General features: G+C 38.6%; 1 protein-coding gene across 1 annotated transcript in view; it reads right to left on the bottom strand.

Moving 5' to 3' along the window:
* slc9a5 (solute carrier family 9 member A5) overlaps positions 1–17,720 on the bottom strand; it is a 67,512-nt gene extending 49,792 nt beyond the window's left edge. Inside the window, exon 1 of the mRNA XM_007246953.3 lies at positions 17,389–17,720. Coding sequence (XP_007247015.2) covers positions 17,389–17,620 — 232 coding nt within the window. The 5' untranslated portion in view covers positions 17,621–17,720. The remainder of the gene's footprint in view (positions 1–17,388) is intronic.

The raw sequence follows: 17,720 nt of genomic DNA, 5'->3' as shown, positions 1-17,720 counted from the left end.
AAAAAATATATTGTGTGTTAATCCTGTTGAATATCTATATCGATATCGCTATATATAAACTTTGCAAATTTTTTTCCGTACGGTTGCTTCTATTTTTTTCTCGGATAAGAAGTAGTTTGGTGTGTGTTTGATCTGTGGAAGTCTACCTCGCTCTGCCTCCAGCCTTTTTATGACATGTGACTACAGTCTGCAGTAGGGGTGGGCAATATGGCCTTAAAATAATATCACAATATTTCATGGTATTTTCGTGAAAAATATACTCTTGGCGATATGACAAAATACTAAATTAAAAAATACATATTTCAAGAGTTTACTACTGCAACAAAATAAAAAATATATTTTATTATTGAATTTGATATGATAACAAAAATACAAAAGTTTTATCAGATTTGTAACAGAAGTCAATTATCCAGAATGTCATGATACTAATAATAATGCACTCCAAATATCTCCATATATCCAGGATTAAAGTAAAATAAATGATACTGGACCGATATAATCTGTCTTTAGTAGATATATAATGAGAAATGAGAACAGTGTGCATTTTCCTTTTGCTAAAAACAGCAAAAAAGTAGTACCCTGATGTAATAATTAGGGGTGTGTGATATGGCACGATATTTCAGGGTATAATATCGTTCACGATATTAAAAAATGTTGGCGATATTATTGTGTACGATACGATATGGCAAAGTCTGCAGCATGAAAAGCTCCATCTGTTGCTGCATGTGCTGCACTTTATATGCTGTTATTTACAATATTTTCACAGTTATTACAATTAATTTATTATGAAAAAGCATATCACAATCACATAAAAATATGATTTATCTGTAAAGCTTCCACTTTTGGACCTTAAGCAAAGCAATTCCTCTTCATAACGTTATACAGCATAGCTGACCTTGGCTTTCTAAACTGAGACATGCAATGAGAAGACAATTAAAGTGCATACCTTTTATAATTACATTTAATGTTAATATAAATTAATGTAAATTCTTGTCAGTTTTCCATTTACTGCATTTAGCTGACGCTCTTATCCAGAGTGACTTACAAGGTTCTTCCTGTTACAGACTTGGGCCAACAGAGTGTTAGGAGTCTTGCCCAAGGACTCTTATTGGTGTATCACAGTATAGTCACCAGACTGGGAATTGTAGTAGCTCATAAGCAGGCGGTGGTGTTATCCACTGCACCACACCAACCACTAGTTTTAACCAGCAAAATCAACTAAACACCTCCAAACATTTGCATAATATGCTGCATCTGTTAATGTATTTTTTATCACATAATTGCTTTGTTGTCACGCTCCTGAATTTCAATATCAATATCAGGGACTAACACCTGCTCTCATCCTCTGGAATGTTCTTTAGGAGCAGCACTGATACAGAGATAGTATCAGACGGCCTGTGCGCCGGCTGACTGAAGATGAGAACAAGCTGAGGTCAAAACAGTTTAATCTCAGTGTTATTAAATTAACTTCCATGGCAAAGGTCCTGCTGCTGTGTCACAAAGACCTGCACCAGACATTCTCACCAACCAAACATGCTTACAAAACTACAGCACAGTGCTAACTGTGTTTAACAGGTTATCAAAACAGACAGCTAGACGTTTTATATACATTTAACACAGTGAGCAGATTCCATCCAGGCCTGCACTGAATGTCTCCTACGTCATTCAGAGACAGACTGAACTGTATAAGACAGCAGTTTCAACCCTGGTCATGGAGTACCACCTCAATTACCGAACACACATGATCCAGCTAATCTCTGTACACTGCAATGGCAAAAAGTTTTATCCCATTTTCTCCCAATTTACACGGCCAATTACACAACCTACTCACTACGTAAACCTACTCGATACACGTAAAGTCAGCCTCTGCCTCTGTTACAACTGCTGCTAATGCAGTATTGCCAAGTAGCATCACGGTGCTCTCAAAGGAAAGCGCAGCGACTCAGTTCCGATACATCAGCTCACAGACGCCTTGTGCTGATCGACATCACCCTTTGGAGTGATGTAAGGAGAAAAAACCTTCTACCCACCCAGAGAGAGCAAGACCAATTGTGATCTCTCAGGGCTCTGGCAGCTGATGGCAAGCTGCATGAACAGGATTCGAACCGGCAATCTTCTGATTATAGTGGCAGCATCTAAATATGTCTAGGAGTAGGGGTAAAAAAATTTTTTGTGTAAAAATGTATTGATATATTCTATTTTGTATTTGTTTTGCCATTTACTGCTCACACAGCACGTGAAGGGGATCAGTGAGCCAATAATGAAGAAAAAATGACTGCATTAATCATTTAAACACTAGAAAATGTTCATGAGGTTTTATTCAAATGTTACTAGTGATTTTAAGTATGTTGTTAAAATGGTAATTATAAAAATTATAGGTATAGATTGTTTTGTCATCTCCCCTTTTTAAACAGATAGAAGGCTTTGGTATCATGTCCAATGACATTTGCCATGTTTCATGAAAGGTATAGAACACTGCACTGATATGTAATGAATATGTATATGGGGCCTTTCACATTGAATGTGAATGTGATTTGTCACGCTTGCCTCTTTATACAGACAAATCTAGCCAGACACCGCCAGTCACGATCATTACCACCCACTAGGGGTGGGCGATATGGCTCTAAAATAATATCACAATATTTTAGGATATTTTTATGATAACAATATACTTGGCGATATAGGAAAACTAAAATAATTTATTCATTTCAGGAATATAGTATAATAGTATAACAGAATCATTATCATAAAGAATCATAATGTGGCAAAATAAATAATATAGTATAAAATAATATAATGCAGCAAATAATATTGCAGAATATTTAGTGGATGCATATAAACTGCAAATTAAACCAATTATAAAATAAATACACCTAAAGCTTCACAGTAAATAATAGACTACTTTCAAGACAGAACATCCCTATTATCACGATATGGATTTTTATATCATGATATTTCTGTGTCACGATATATTGTATACGATATAATATTGCCCACCCCTACCACCCACTGTACAGTCCACTGTGGATGGTAATATTAACCTTCTACTATGTATTTCTTGTACACACGTTAGAAATTTTAAATGCTCTTATTAATTCAGAAATCAAGCCTTTTGATGCACAGTAGATGTCAAGTATTGCATAGACCTTTAAAAAAGGGAACCAAAAAAATGGTATTAATTCTAAAGTTTTTTTGAACAAATAAATGCCTACTGCCCTGATCAATTATTTGGTTTCATTTGAGTCTCGTCTCATCAAACTAGTGATTGAACGAGTGATCCTAAGTGATTGACACATGTCCACAGCAGCTAAAGTATCAATAGGTGAAACTGCAGTTAGAGCAATACAAAGTGCTGAATCAGCACAACCACAGCAATACGCTGAGCTCTTCTCCAGAAACAAGAAGACCACCCTCAGAAGACCACCCACAGACCCCACTCTCTACACTGAGAGAAAACAGAGAGAGGAACGGAAATGAGAGACAGAAAAAGATGAGAGAGGGAATTACAGGGCAGAAGTTAAGAAAAGAGAAAAAGGTTAGAGAGAAGACAAAGGAAGAGAAAGGAGAGATAGAAGACAGAAATCAAGAAAAAGATAGAAGGCAGAGAGAGGAAAGTTAAGAAAGAAGAGACAGGGAAAGGGAAAGAAAAGGAGCAAGAGAGAAGAAGAATAAAGGAGGAAGAGAGAGGGAGAGGAAAGGGAGGGAGGTGTGAAGAAGATAGGGATGGGGAGAAAGTGGAGGTGAGAAAGGGCAAGTAAAAGAGCGTGAGGACGAGAAAAAGAATGAGAGAAGGAGAAATAGAGAAGGACGGAGAGAAAGGGAAAGAAAGAGAATGAGGAAGAAAGAAGAAATTACAGAAAGTTTAGAAAGACATACAGAAGAGAAAGGGAGGAGGAGAGAGCAGATGAGCGAGGGAAGGAAAGAGAGAGGAAGAGAAAGAGAGGGAGGGTAGAATAAGTAGGAGGACGACAATGGATATAGAAGGTTGATGGAAAAGTATGGAAGATACTAAGATGGAAGAAGTAAGAGAAAAAGATGAGAAAAAGAAAGGAAGGGGAGAGAAGTACAAAAAGAAGAGAGAGAAGGGAAGGTGAGGAACAGTGCCGCAATAGAGAGAGGGAGAGAAGGAGAGGGAAGGAAAGAGAGAGAGGGAGGAAGGAAGAGAGAGAAATAGAGGAAAGTAAAGCGATAGAGAGAGGTAGAGGGGGAGAGGGAAGGGAAGAGAGAGAGGAAGGCGAAAGAGAAAAAGAGAGAAGGAGAGTGATTTACAGAGAGACGAAAAAGAGAGAGAGAGGGAAAGAGGGAGGACAGAGAGAAAAAGAGGGAAGGATAGGGATAGAGGGAGGGGGAGAGGGAAGGGAAGAGAGAGAGAGGCGAGAGAATGAAAAGGAGGGAAGGAGAGCGATTGAGAGACAGAGGAAGAGAGGGAAGGGAAGAGATAGGGTGGAGGATAGAGAGAAAAAGAGGGAAGGAGAGGGATAGAGAGAGGGGGTGTAATGTTAGGAGAGGAGCTGGAGGGTAATGAGAGAGTCTAATGGCAGTAATTATTCATGTTTTTCATGGACAGAGTGATTAGAGCATGACAAACACACACACACACACACACACACACCTCTCTACTAGGGACACATCAATCACCCGCTGTGAGTCATTCCTAAAAGTACACAAAAACACTCCCTCCCTCTCTCTCTCTCTCTCTCTCTCTCTCTCTCTCTCTCACACACACACACACACACACACACACTTAACTTTTTGTGCATAGAGATGCAACAAATATTTGGCAACTGAAAATGTATATTGCTGTAAATGGCCATATATAATAAAGTAAGTAAATGTATGATAGTGGTATGTACATTTTTGACACATATTGTGCTTTGTTGGTATGCCTGCAATTCATATATTCATGCATACATACAGTAGGGGTAATAATATTTTTGAATTTTAATTTTTTTTATTCAACATTTTTGAATATGGTGAACTATATAATACCCTGAAATATTGTGCCATATCACCCACCCCTAATTATCACATCAGGTACCGTATTTTTCGGGCTATAAGGCGCACTTAAAATACTTATTTTTTCCCAAAAATCGTCATTGCGCCTTATAATGCAGTGCGCCTTGTGTATGGATTTTGCTTGTGTTTACTGACCTCGATTTTTATGTGGTACACGGCGCTCTGTTGTGCAGAATTCCTCACCCACGCCAGAAAAAGATCCCCCTCTTGGGCTAGCGCGCGGTTACCTTTGACTGCCGTACTGCCTCTCGGCTGTGGTTCAGGGTAGCTAGTTTCCACTGTAGCTCCGTGGCCAGAACAAGGTGCCGGTAAACTTTCCTTTCCACCCGTTCTGGGGTAATAGCACAAACTGTTTCTTTTTAGCGCCCACTTCTAAGTAAAGTTAACCTCTTAACACGCGCTGGCCCCCCGGCGGGCCAGAAATATTTAATATTTCATAACTGGCTGTGTTTCTGAATAGTTATGAACAGTTACAGGTTCAATATAGACATCCAATATACCATTTTAAAGCTTAGAATCTCTGCTTTTGAGCTATTTAGCCTATTTAGCGGAATATCCTTTCAGAAAATAAACATTTAGGGCGAAATATGCCTTGGTTATGATTTTAATAATTCATAACTCTCATATTTGCATTTATCGTTCGTCCATATTTCATCGAATGCGGTCATGTCATACACCATTCGAACCGTCTGGCTCTCCGGATTCCAGAACTGTGCTTTTACTGTAGGATGTATGTTTCATGAATTAGAGCTGCGTCAGAGCGCATGTTTCCAGTAATAAAAGGCTCTCCTTTTGTCCTGGGGTAACCTCCGGTCACTGCCGCCACCCCCGAACACACACCCGCGCTCAGCCACAGGTCCTACCTTCAAAACGCGTCCAGACTAAAGAGAATCCATCAATCCAGTCTCCTGTAATCCACAGTTATATCCAAACAGCGCTGGAAATCACTTCATCCAGAAATGAAACTTATCCAATCTTTATCTCTGTTTTAAAACCGTTTTATTCACCGAATTCGGCACAACACGCTATTATAGTCAGAAGCCTCGCGGAGTAATGCGGTACTTGCTGTGCTTCAACATAATATTATGGTCTGTCGGAGCGTTGCGGCTACCGTTGTCAGGAGCGTCGTGGAGTAATACGGTACTTGCTGTGCTTCAACATAATATTATGGTCTGTCGGAGCGTTGCGGCTACCGTTGTCAGGAGCGTCGCGGAGTAATACGTACTTGCTGTGCTTCAACATAATATTATGGTCTGTCGGAGCGTTGTGGCTACCGTTGTCAGGAGCGTCGTGGAGTAATACGGTACTTGCTGTGCTTCAACATAATATTATGGTCTGTCGGAGCGTTGCGGCTACCGTTGTCAGGAGCGTCGCGGAGTAATACGTACTTGCTGTGCTTCAACATAATATTATGGTCTGTCGGAGCGCGGCTACCGTTGTCAGGAGCGTCGCGGAGTAATACGTACTTGCTGTGCTTGTTGATTTATTGCTCAGAGATGTTGTTATTTTTCACAGATATTGTGAAGGATTTATTGCTCAGAGTTATTGTTACTGATATAAATAAAGTTTCATTTAGTGCGCCTTATAATCCAGTGCGCCTTGTGTATGGACTAACACTAAAAATAGACCGTTCACTCATCGTGCGCCTTATAATACGGTGCGCCTTATAGTCCGAAAAATACGGTACTATTTTTTTTTACTGTTTTTAGAAAAAAGAAAAAATCACACTGATCTCATTTCCCATTATATATCTTCTATCATTTATTTTACTTTAATCCTGGATATATGGAGATATTTGAAGTGCATTTTTTAGATAATGACATTCTGGATCATTGACTTCTGCTACAAATCTGATTTTAAACAATCTTGTTTTTTTAATATCTCAGTTAGGGGTGTGTCATTTCATATCATATGCAATGATAGTAGAATGCAATTTTTATTTTGTTGCAGTAGTGTATTCTTGAAATATATATATATTTTTTAAATCAGTGTTTAGTCATATTGCTAAGAGCATCGTTATCGAGAAAATACCATCAAATATCGTGATATTATTTTAGGGCCATATCGCCCACCCCTAACATACACACACAGTAATGGAGTAATGGATTCAGAAGTGTGGGTTAAAAAGCTAATGGCCCCTCTGATGTACTACTTTTAAGTCAGAGAGAGATTGACAGAGAGAAAGAAAGAAAGAAAGATACACACACACACACACACACACACACACAAGTGAGAGTGGTGAGCACTGAAAGCAGCAGGCCCACTTCCTTGAATGGAGCAGTAGATAAGACCAATCCAGCAGCAATAAAGAGCTACCACACAATTAAACAGCCTATTGGGTAAACCCTCACAGTCTTTATCAGCGTTTATGGAGACAGCACTGGCACTGGCAGGCAGGAGAACAGGGCCTGCCGGACGCCAGGCCTTTATTAAACATTATCAATCATTTTTTGTGTAATCTTCCATCAATATATAACAATTTCACTGCCTCTAAAACATCAACACGCCCCAGTGGGTGGACAACAATAATATTATCTATTAAGTTATTATGTTATTATCATGTTTAACCTTCCCTCCCACCAGCCCACCTATTAATAAGAGAACATACACTCCAACTAGCTCAGAGACCTTCCTAGATATCATGAACCAGTATGAAAGGAAAATAAATGAATTCTGTGTTTTGATTCTCATTGACTTTAAGCTTTGAGGGCAATCATTTGAGTAAAATTAACATTGTTGACTACAGACAATATTTCTCCCAAATTCCAAATAAAAATGCAATTTAGAGCATTTATTAGCAGAAAATGAGAAATGGCTGAAATAACAAAAAAGGATGCAGAGCTTTCAGACTTCAAACAATGCAAAGAAAACAATATTCATAAAGAGGAAGATTTTAAGAATTCAGAAATCAATATTTGGTGGAATAACCCTGTTTTTTAATCACAGTTTTCATACATTGCATGTTCTCCTCCACCAGTCTTACACACTGCTTTTGAATAACTTCATGCCTTTACTCCTTGTGCAAAAATTCAAGCAGTTCAGCTTGGTTTGATGGCTTGTGATCATCCATCTTCCTCTTGATTATGTTATAAAAGTTTTCAATTTGGTAAAATCAAAGAAACCCATAATTTTTAAGAGGTCTCTTTTTTTCTTTCCAGGGCTGTATAAGCACTTTATTATTAGCTGCCTAGTTTTTGCCCTCATTTATTCACTTTGTAATTATCTGTAAAGAGGAGATCTCTTTTTTAGTTAACAACGTATAACACCTGAGCATTTTATGAGATATTTTTGAGCACATGACCTGTATGACAACGAAGCTAGGCAAACCTTCTAGCCTTTTACTGTTATTACATCACAAACATAAGTAATGTAGTCAATGACAGTAGCTCATCTAGGATAATGTTGCTAACAAACCATGCACATGTTTGTTAATGAGATTAGCCTACATTATATATATCTTATTGTAGATTAAATAAGCCATGTTTTGGCTGCATTTGTGTTTGGTGATAAATCATAGTATCACTTTACTTCAAGGGCATCCATGACATAATCAAAGCAGGCAGCATTAAAGCATGTTGCATAATATCATGCATGGTTCAAAAGGTGTGTTATTCATGCACCACCGGCTACAAATACAAATAACAATATCAGATCCCACGCTGCATGCATCTGTACCCGAATGTCCATATTTTTAAACAGAGTTCATATGTTAAAACAGATGTAATGCTATTAATTATCCACAGACAATGTATAATTATTATTAAAGCTGACTGGAACACCAGAACCCGCTCAGCTCATTACTGCTATCATAACTAAATCAAGGTCAGTGTTTACCGTCTCTGTGCTGTTGTGCCTGTGCTGAGCAACGGGAGCTCCAAAGGGAACCAGAGTGGATAGAAGGTGCTGCTGGGTAATTTAAGGCCAGGAGCTGCGTTGAGGAAATGGAAAAAGGAATCACATCCTCTGGTACATTTTCTTCAGCTTTGCTGTGTTGATACAACCTTCAGAGGCTTACAGAATACATTCCATTCCACAGAGAGTCCATAAACAGCATCCTTATATTCCCAACATACTGAGCACAGAATGTAGGGTTATGAGAAGAAATGCAGCCCGTTAACCATTTCAGGCATGCACAGAGAATTTTCTAAATTAAAACCTATAAAATGGCAGATTTACTGATGTGGACAAAGTACAAACCATTAAAATAAAGCAGATTTGGGTTGTGATATGTTTTTAAGGTGTAGGGTTAACAGTTGTCATACCTTGTGCCTGCGTTGCTTAAATATAAGCAGTGCTTTTGAATGTATATCTACACTGATGGACATGGTGGTCTCAAAAATGAGGTGTGTTCAGGTACATTTTTGCCATATTGCTATCTTGGCTATGGAAAACACAGGTGCGCCACTGACAGAATACAACCTAGGCAGGCGCCAACAGTCAGATGTTTCTTTGTGATCTTGGCAGTGAACTGGTAACACAGGCACATGCATGATGTGCATACACCCCTGCTTGTTACAGAAGTCGCACCTGGCTCTTAAATGGAATGGCAAGTAAAACGCTGTTTGAGCATTTTAAGACTTTTTTTACTGCCCCAGAAAATGTAGAAAAAAGTTTTTTTTTTAAGTAACAGTCCATAAGTTTTGAGAATTTCTAGATCTTCCTTGTTGGTAAGAATGTATAATTGGACTGAGCATGGAAATTAATGGCAAGTAAAACTCTTTTTGTTTAATTGCATGTTATTTCATTATTTTTAAAATAATTAGTACATGCCTTTTGAGAATTTTGAGCCTTTTTTAACTGCCCCAGAAAATGATCTGCCTTTCTGGTAAGAATGTACAGTATAATTGAAGTGAGCATGGGGATTAGTTTCTCAGGGGATTCTGGGGTAAACATCTCTTATATGGGGGTTCTATGTGATTTTATTCATGTCCGGAACGACCATGTACGTGTTTTTCTCAGACGTCCTCTGAGAAAAATACAGGCTGAATTCCCTATTGTTTTTTGCTGAACTCTGTGGTCCTTTTTAGTAATTTTAGTCACGTTCAAACTGACTGTTATGTCACCTCGTGTTTAATAAAATAGATATTTGTCCACTGGTACACATCATAATTACACTTTGGGTGCACGTTTCCACAAAGATCTATGTGAACACAACAGGGAGTGGAAATGGAGACGCTACTGAACGCGATGTTGCGTGACCAAGAAAGCTAAAAAAAACTCACTGGTCCTCCTGTTTTTTTCAATTGCAGTCAGGATACTACACTGAAAAAAATGGTGAGTAAAATTTACTTTTAAAAAGTTTTGCAACTTTCTGCATTTGCTTTTTTTAAGTAAATTAAATTTCAGATAAATTTAAGTTACTTCAACTCGGTTTCAAGACTTAAATGTTACATAGAGTAAATAAGTGAACTGAACTTCAGTCAATCCTTTCTTTTACTAAAATTGACTTAATTTATTTTTGCTGAATCAATCCTTTCTTTTAAGAACCTTTACTTAAATTCTGCATAGAATAATACCTAATTACAATTACTTAATTTATATTAATTTAATTTATATTACTCAAATATGTTATGATAAATAAAATATTATAATTCCTGAAATTTAATATTACATTTTTTATATTTAATATTTAACATATAAAATATTTTTTGTTAAAACACACATATTACACTGCCATCCATGTGTTGAGACAGTGAGACTTGGTCTGTTTACAAAACAAATCTTTGAGATTTTACTTATTTACTCTATGTAACATTTAAGTGTTGAAACCGAGTTGAAGTTACTTAAATTTATCTGAAGTTAAATTTACTTAAAATAAGCAAATACAGAAAGTTGCAAAACTTTTTTAAAGTAAATTTGTGAAAATATGTGAAAAGTGTGAAATATTTTTCACAAAAGTCTCCCTAAGAAACTAATCCCCTCCAGATAGGGATATAGTCTACTCTACGCATTTCCTTTACAGTGGATCGTCTTCTCTTCCTGTGGTTTGGCTGAATATCATGTGTACTCCAGTTCTCAGGGCCCTACTATGGTGACAGGAATGCAATTGGAGTGTTTGCATCCCATAATACTTTAGCGTAAGAGAGTCAGGTGAATTGTTGCCACGGTGAGAGGAAGGCAGGGCTGTGGTTTAGCTGGGACCTGAGCAGGTGTGGACTAGTCCTCCAGCTCGAGCTTCTGTAGGGCGGATATTGTGATGTCCCTCTTTCACGCTCATCCTTTCATCTTTTTTTATCATTCTGTTCTTCAGAGCTTCTCGCTGGGGCTATAGTGCCCTGCAGTGGACTTCAAAAGCTCAACCAATCAAGCAGATGAGCAAGCCTGGCTTCCTGTGTGATGTCTGTTGTACCCCATCCATATGAGACAATAGTGTTATTATTACTCTGGTATTAATCCTTAATCAAGATGGACCTTTGGTGGATGTTATTAGTTCATGTTCATGATCATACATTTTTTTTTCAGCTTTTTTTCATCAAAATCTAGTGACTTTTACCCTCATCTAAACTGGTGTTGGGAATCACAATACGATAGTATTACAGTACAGCGTTTCTGTGATATTCAAAATATATTGCAAGACAGTACCCGAAAATACTTCACAGCATCTGTTTTACTAAAGAGAATAAAATAATCCTAATTAAGCAAATACCTGGAATTATGGATGTATTGTCAAATTAAAAGGTGAGTCTTAAAGGTTTAAATCGCTTATGTTTCAATAAAATATAGATTTTTGATTGATATTTGACACAACATAGCAATAATGTATCGCAAACAAAAAATATACGATATTTTGTGATATCGATATTTAGCTTGTAGATATCTTTACATGTTATAGAATATATAGGGTGATTAAGGTTAATTGGGGCATTAGGTCACATAAAACAATTTAGCCATACAAACATCTAAATTAACATTTTCCGTATTACATAAATGGATCATTTGTTCGGTTATTTTCTTCTATTAATGTTCTATTAAGAAGAATAAACAGCATTAGCGAGACAGCATTAGACTATGGTTTATCTACAGTTTAACCAGTTAAAAATGAACAGTCAACCCTTAGTAACCCCCAGTGTAATGTAACAGAATGGTGTAGGACACAATGCTTCTTGAGAGTGAGCTGGAGCTCAACATTATCACCTGTAATTGTGAGCTGCATTCCCAGTACTGGATAAGACTGTGATAATATCACGATAATGTTTTGTTTCATTCACCAATAAACAATACACAGCTCTGGAAAAAAATAAATAAGAGACCACTTAAAAATGATGAGCTACTTTGATTTTACCAAATATAAAACCTCTGGAATATAATCAAGAGGAAGATGGATGATCACAAGCCGTCAAAGCAAGCTAAACTGCTTGAATTTTTGCACCAGGAATAAAGGCATAAAGTTATCCAAAAGCAGTGTGTAAGACTGGTGGAGGAGAATATGTTTTCTTTGCATTATTTGAGGTCTGAAAGCTCTGCATCTTTTTTTGTTATTTCAGCTATTTCTCATTTTCTGCAAATAAATGGTTTAAATGAGAATATTTTTATTTGCAATTAGAGAGAAATGTTGTCCGTAGTTTATAGAATAAAACAACAATGTTTATTTTATTCAAACATAAACCTATAAATAGCAAAGTCAGAGATTTTGAACTGATTCAGAAACTGAAGCGGCCTCTTTTTTTTTGTTTTTTCCAGAACTGTATTTGAGTAGTGTAGAACCTAATGAAAAGCCTTTGGCATGAGTGAGTGTCTTCTATAACACTAGTTTTGTAATGTTTAGCAGAATAATGGTGCAGCTATAATAAATTGTTTAGGTTTGTATATAAGAGAGATATACAGTCCATTGCAGGGAGATTTTAAGTCAATGCCAGTTATTCTTTCAATAATTTGCACAGCTAAAAATACTTTGAGGATGAATGCAAATCATTTAAACTGTAATTAATAAGATAAAATAAGAAAAAAAATTAATCACAGGTATTTATCTGATTATTAAGGAGAACTGCCATCTGATAGAGATTCTGTGTACCACCTCTTTGTCCGTATTGACCAGTATAGGAGAGTGTGAAATTGAAATTCAGGTGAGAACCTTGCAGGTGCTTTGGGTAATACATTGCAGCAGGACCATTCTCCGCATATGAAATTCAAGGCAAATATTCACAGTGAAAATGGATGGTTTGGATGGTGCTGCCTGGGGGGAACGGAGGACATCAGTGGAGATGTCTGAAATAGAGCACAGGCTCTGCCTGGCTTATGAACAACAGAGTGGGCCAATCGCCCAACAGACGCCCACACGAGCAAAACAACCCACCAGCCAGCACGATTACAAAAACGAGAGGGGTTAAGGTAGAACAGGAGGCTAAAAGCTGAGAGAGGGATATGTGTAAATGGTGGATGAGGCATCAGATCAGATTGAACATCAGTGTTTTCATAACCATTTTACACCCATTTTTGCAAACCCATCAGAAGCCTACAGGAGACAGAAGGTGCCCATCAGCACCAGAATCTACAGTAATCGAACAATGTGTCCCGTTCCTCTGCCAATGTTCTTCTGTTTCTCTCGTACAACAGTAAAGCTGGAGACAGTCATGGCCAATCTGCCACTGAGTAACTGCTTTCCTGGGTATTTGTAGCAGGGGTGATCTCTCAGCCTGTGGACAGAACCGCAGCCAAACACAGCGCCTCTGCCGGCTGGAGATGAGTCACTCTCAATCATTAGAGGATTCAGCCCTGTCTGAACAGGGGCTTGTAAAAAATGGACCAGAACATTTGGAGAGGTGCCGGAGAAGCAGGAACACTGTGATCCCCCTGAACAGAGATGGACAGAAACCTACCGGAGAACAGATCAATATGACAAATACTATAGCAACTCAAATTACACTGCGTTTACTACTCTGTGCTGGCTAACATTGTTTTTTGTTTGTATCCATTTTCATTTCATTTGACTTCTCTTACAAACAGCATATCATATCATAATATTATGGCCGTCGGCTTGTTTTTACAATCACTTCTACAACATTTTATCTTGTAGTTCTACAATTACAGAATGTAGCCGTTCAGTTTCTCTGCAAACTGTATTATCATCGTCCCTGCCTGTTTTTTTTATGGACAGTACCACACATTTTTTTTACCCCAGCTGGACTGACTGGGAATAGTCCACCAACCAGAAATATCCACTAGAACGGAGACCAGCAATTACGTTTGGCCACAGGCCAAATATTTTCCAAGCCATTACGTGGCGGGCCACAAAAAAAAAACACTCCATGTTTTGTAAAATGAAGTGTAATGGGATGGAGTGTTACAGACTAGTCAAGTAGCTCTCCAGCCCAGAGGGTTGTTGAACCCAATTGCAGAACAGCTGATCTCAAAGCAGGTAAACTCAACAAAAAAATAAAAAAATAAAATAAATCAACACGCCGCTCCTCATGCCAGATCAAACCCGTAGAGTCAGAGTCGTGATCCAATACACTACCGCTGCCCCGGCTAGTGAAATGGGACACGGGCGTGAAAAATCGTCCTTATAAGGAGATAGGGAGCCTGAGAACGCAGAAAAACAAGATTGAGAACAAGCGGAAACTAAAGTCACACCAAGCGCGACAGAGAGACAGGGGAGGAATGTCAACAAAGTGTAAACACCCTCACGGGCTGACCCCTGCTAAAGAGAATGACACCCAAAGAGACAGGTACTTCTCACTGGTCATAAAATTTTACTAAGCCAAAAAAGAAACAATGTTTGAGTCAAAGTTGAGTTAACAAAACAACATTTAGGGATATGTGGGGAAATTAAAGATAATTACGGTCTTATTAGTTTACTTATAATAAGTTCTGAGACTTTGCCACTGGGACTAGTGAGTAGAGTCCTAATGAGCGGTCTGGATGACTTGGCCGTGTAAATTGATGAGAAAACAAGATAAAAAAAATCTTTACAAAGGGTTTAGAAATGGTTATTAAACGTGTTTATTAATGAGTATTAACTAGGTTGTAAATACTTAAAAAAAAACATTAATATGTAGTTACTACACATACATACATGCATACATATAAGAGACAACAGTGATCTGTCATTCGCCAAATAGTGATTTTGTTTTTTGGTTTAACAGTATAAATAAATGTGGGATCCCTATTTGGCAAATGACTGACCACTGTTGCACTTTTTATTTATTTGTATTCTTATTAATGTATCTTTAATGTATTTACAACCTAATTAACAACCATTAATAAACTCCTTTATAAACTATTCATAAACCATTAATAAAGTAGCCTTATTTTTAAGCTATACAGCCACATTTATCTTTGAGGACAGATCTGCACACTCTTAGCATTTTAATCTCAGTGTCTTCATGAGGGAGAGTCACCTGGAAAAGTTTTCTCAGCTGAACAATAGTTGCTGCTGTTCTTTTACCAAAGTTTTTGTCCACTGTGCTGTCCAACAGACTAAACTAGAATATATATATTTTCTGTATGGAAATGATACAGGATGTTCTCTGCATTTTAAGATTAGGCTATTAAAACAGGGTGTTTTTGCTCTGATTCTTATGTTCCAACACCCAAAAAGACTGGTGCTCCTCACTTGTCATTAAAGTAATTAAACAACACACCTTTTAGGGATATGTGTGGAAATATATGGTAATTAAGGTCTTATTAGCTAACTTATTATACTTTCTGAGACTTTGCCACAGGGACTATTGAGTAGTGTCCTGTCCAAGAAGTATTCTCGCTCTGTGCTCTTTGATTCTTGGTAGTTTTTAGAGGCACCACAGCTCTGAAGTGGATAAGAGGATTGATGATGAAAGGATGGGAAATGTGGTACATTTTTTTGCACAAGGGATTTTATTTCTTAACAGGCAGATGGTACGGTAAGTAGGATGACCCTACACCTGAGAATGGAAGTGGTGCACTGCAGTAACAGCACAGAGCCATCAACGACAAGGTTGTGGGTTCGATACCCAGATTTTGCTGAATGACACAGTTGGGCCCTTGAGTAGAATGTGCCCTAACTGAACTGTACTCAGTGTACTCACTAGTGTGTGAGTGTGTGTGTTCACTGCATGAACCGGTTCAAGGTGGACAGCAAATTCAATCTATGCCCAGTACAAGTATGGTGAATAAGGTAGTCTTGTCTTGTCTTGTCTATAGTATCAGTGTGTGTCTAGTTATGCCAGTTTGTGTACGAGTAATATGTACTAAGGCAAGTGGTAATAACGGGAGAGAGTGAAACTCAGAGAGAAGAGAAAGGAAAGAGAGATAGACACACTCATAAAGAGATTTTTCCTCCTAGCTACTTTTTATGAGAGAGAACAAGACTCTAAAAGATTCTCAGAAAGTTAAAGAGAGACAGAGTCAGAGTGAGTTAGAGAGACAGAGTCAGAAACACATGGAGTCTCACTCAGAGAGAAAGAGACACTCAGAGAGAAAGAGAGTCAGAGACAGAAGAGCAAGAGAGTCAGAGAGAGCTAAAAAATTCAGAATCTCAGAGAGAAAGAGAGAGAGACTCAAATACACTCAGAGAGAAAGACAGAGACTCAGAGAAAGAGACACTCAGAGAAAGAAATAAAGTCAGAGAGAGAAAAGTAAGAGAGAGAGGGTCAGACAGAGAGAGTCAGAGAGAGAATCAGTCACTTGGAGTCTCAGAGAAAACGACTCAAAAGACATTTAGAGAGAAAGACACAGACTCAGACAGAAAAAAAGACAAAGTCAGATAAAAAGAGAGTCAGACAGAAAAAAGACAGAGTCAAAAGTCAGAGAGACAAAGTCAGTCAGAGAGAGAGAGAGAGATTCAGAGACAGAGTATCAGAGAGAAAGAGAGACTCAAATACACTCAGAGAGAAAGACAGAGACTCAGATAAAGAGACACTCGGAGAGTGAAATAGAATGAGAGAGACAGAGACAGAGAGAGAAAGAAGGAGAGAACGCGAGAGTGAGAGAGAAAATCAGAGAGAGATTCAGAGACTTGGAGTCTCAGAGAGAAGGACTCAACTACATTTAGAGAGAAAGACACAGACTCAGAGAAAGAGATAGTCAGAGAGGGAAGAGTGATAGAGTCAGTGAGAAAGACAGTCAGATTAAAAGAGAGACAAAGTCAGAGAGAGAGATAGAGAGAGACTCAAAGACAGAGAGAAAAATAGAGTCAGAGAGATTTAGTGAGTCAAATAGACAGATAGAGACAAAGTCATAGAGAGAGAGATAGAGTCAGAGAGAAAGAGATAGACTCAGAGAGTGAGTGTCAATCAGAGAGATAGAGAGAGTCATCCAGAAAGAGATAGAGAGAGAGTCAGAGTCAGTGAGAGACGGTCAGAGAGAGTCAGACAGAAAGAAAGAGATAGAGATAGAGGTAGAGGTAGAGAGATAGCTCAGCTGCGCCACTAGTTCGTTCGGTCAGTGTTTACTCACAGATTTTGGCCACGCTGGCCACCAGCAGCCAGGTAGCGATGGTGTAGGGGGTCTGCACGTAGCTCCATTCCCACTGCACGATCTTATAGCCCCCTCCGTGGTGGTGACTCGCGCCGCCGCCGCCGTCCTCGTGCTCCGCGGGCTGACCGGTAACGGAAAGGTCAGCGGGCGCGGGGCGCGCGGCGCTCAGCAGCAGCAGCAGCGGCAGCAGCAGGCAGGTGAAGCGGCGCATGATCCCCCTTACGGCCGCCCCGCCGCCTCCATGCGCCTTTTATGGAGCCCGCGGTGGGACGCCCCGCTCCTGAAGCCTCAACACCGACACCTCCGCCGCC

The sequence above is a fragment of the Astyanax mexicanus genome, chromosome 23 (assembly GCF_023375975.1).
Source record: "Astyanax mexicanus isolate ESR-SI-001 chromosome 23, AstMex3_surface, whole genome shotgun sequence".
Taxonomy (NCBI): Eukaryota; Metazoa; Chordata; class Actinopteri; order Characiformes; family Acestrorhamphidae; genus Astyanax; species Astyanax mexicanus.
This window is presented reverse-complemented; position numbering and strand designations above follow the sequence as displayed.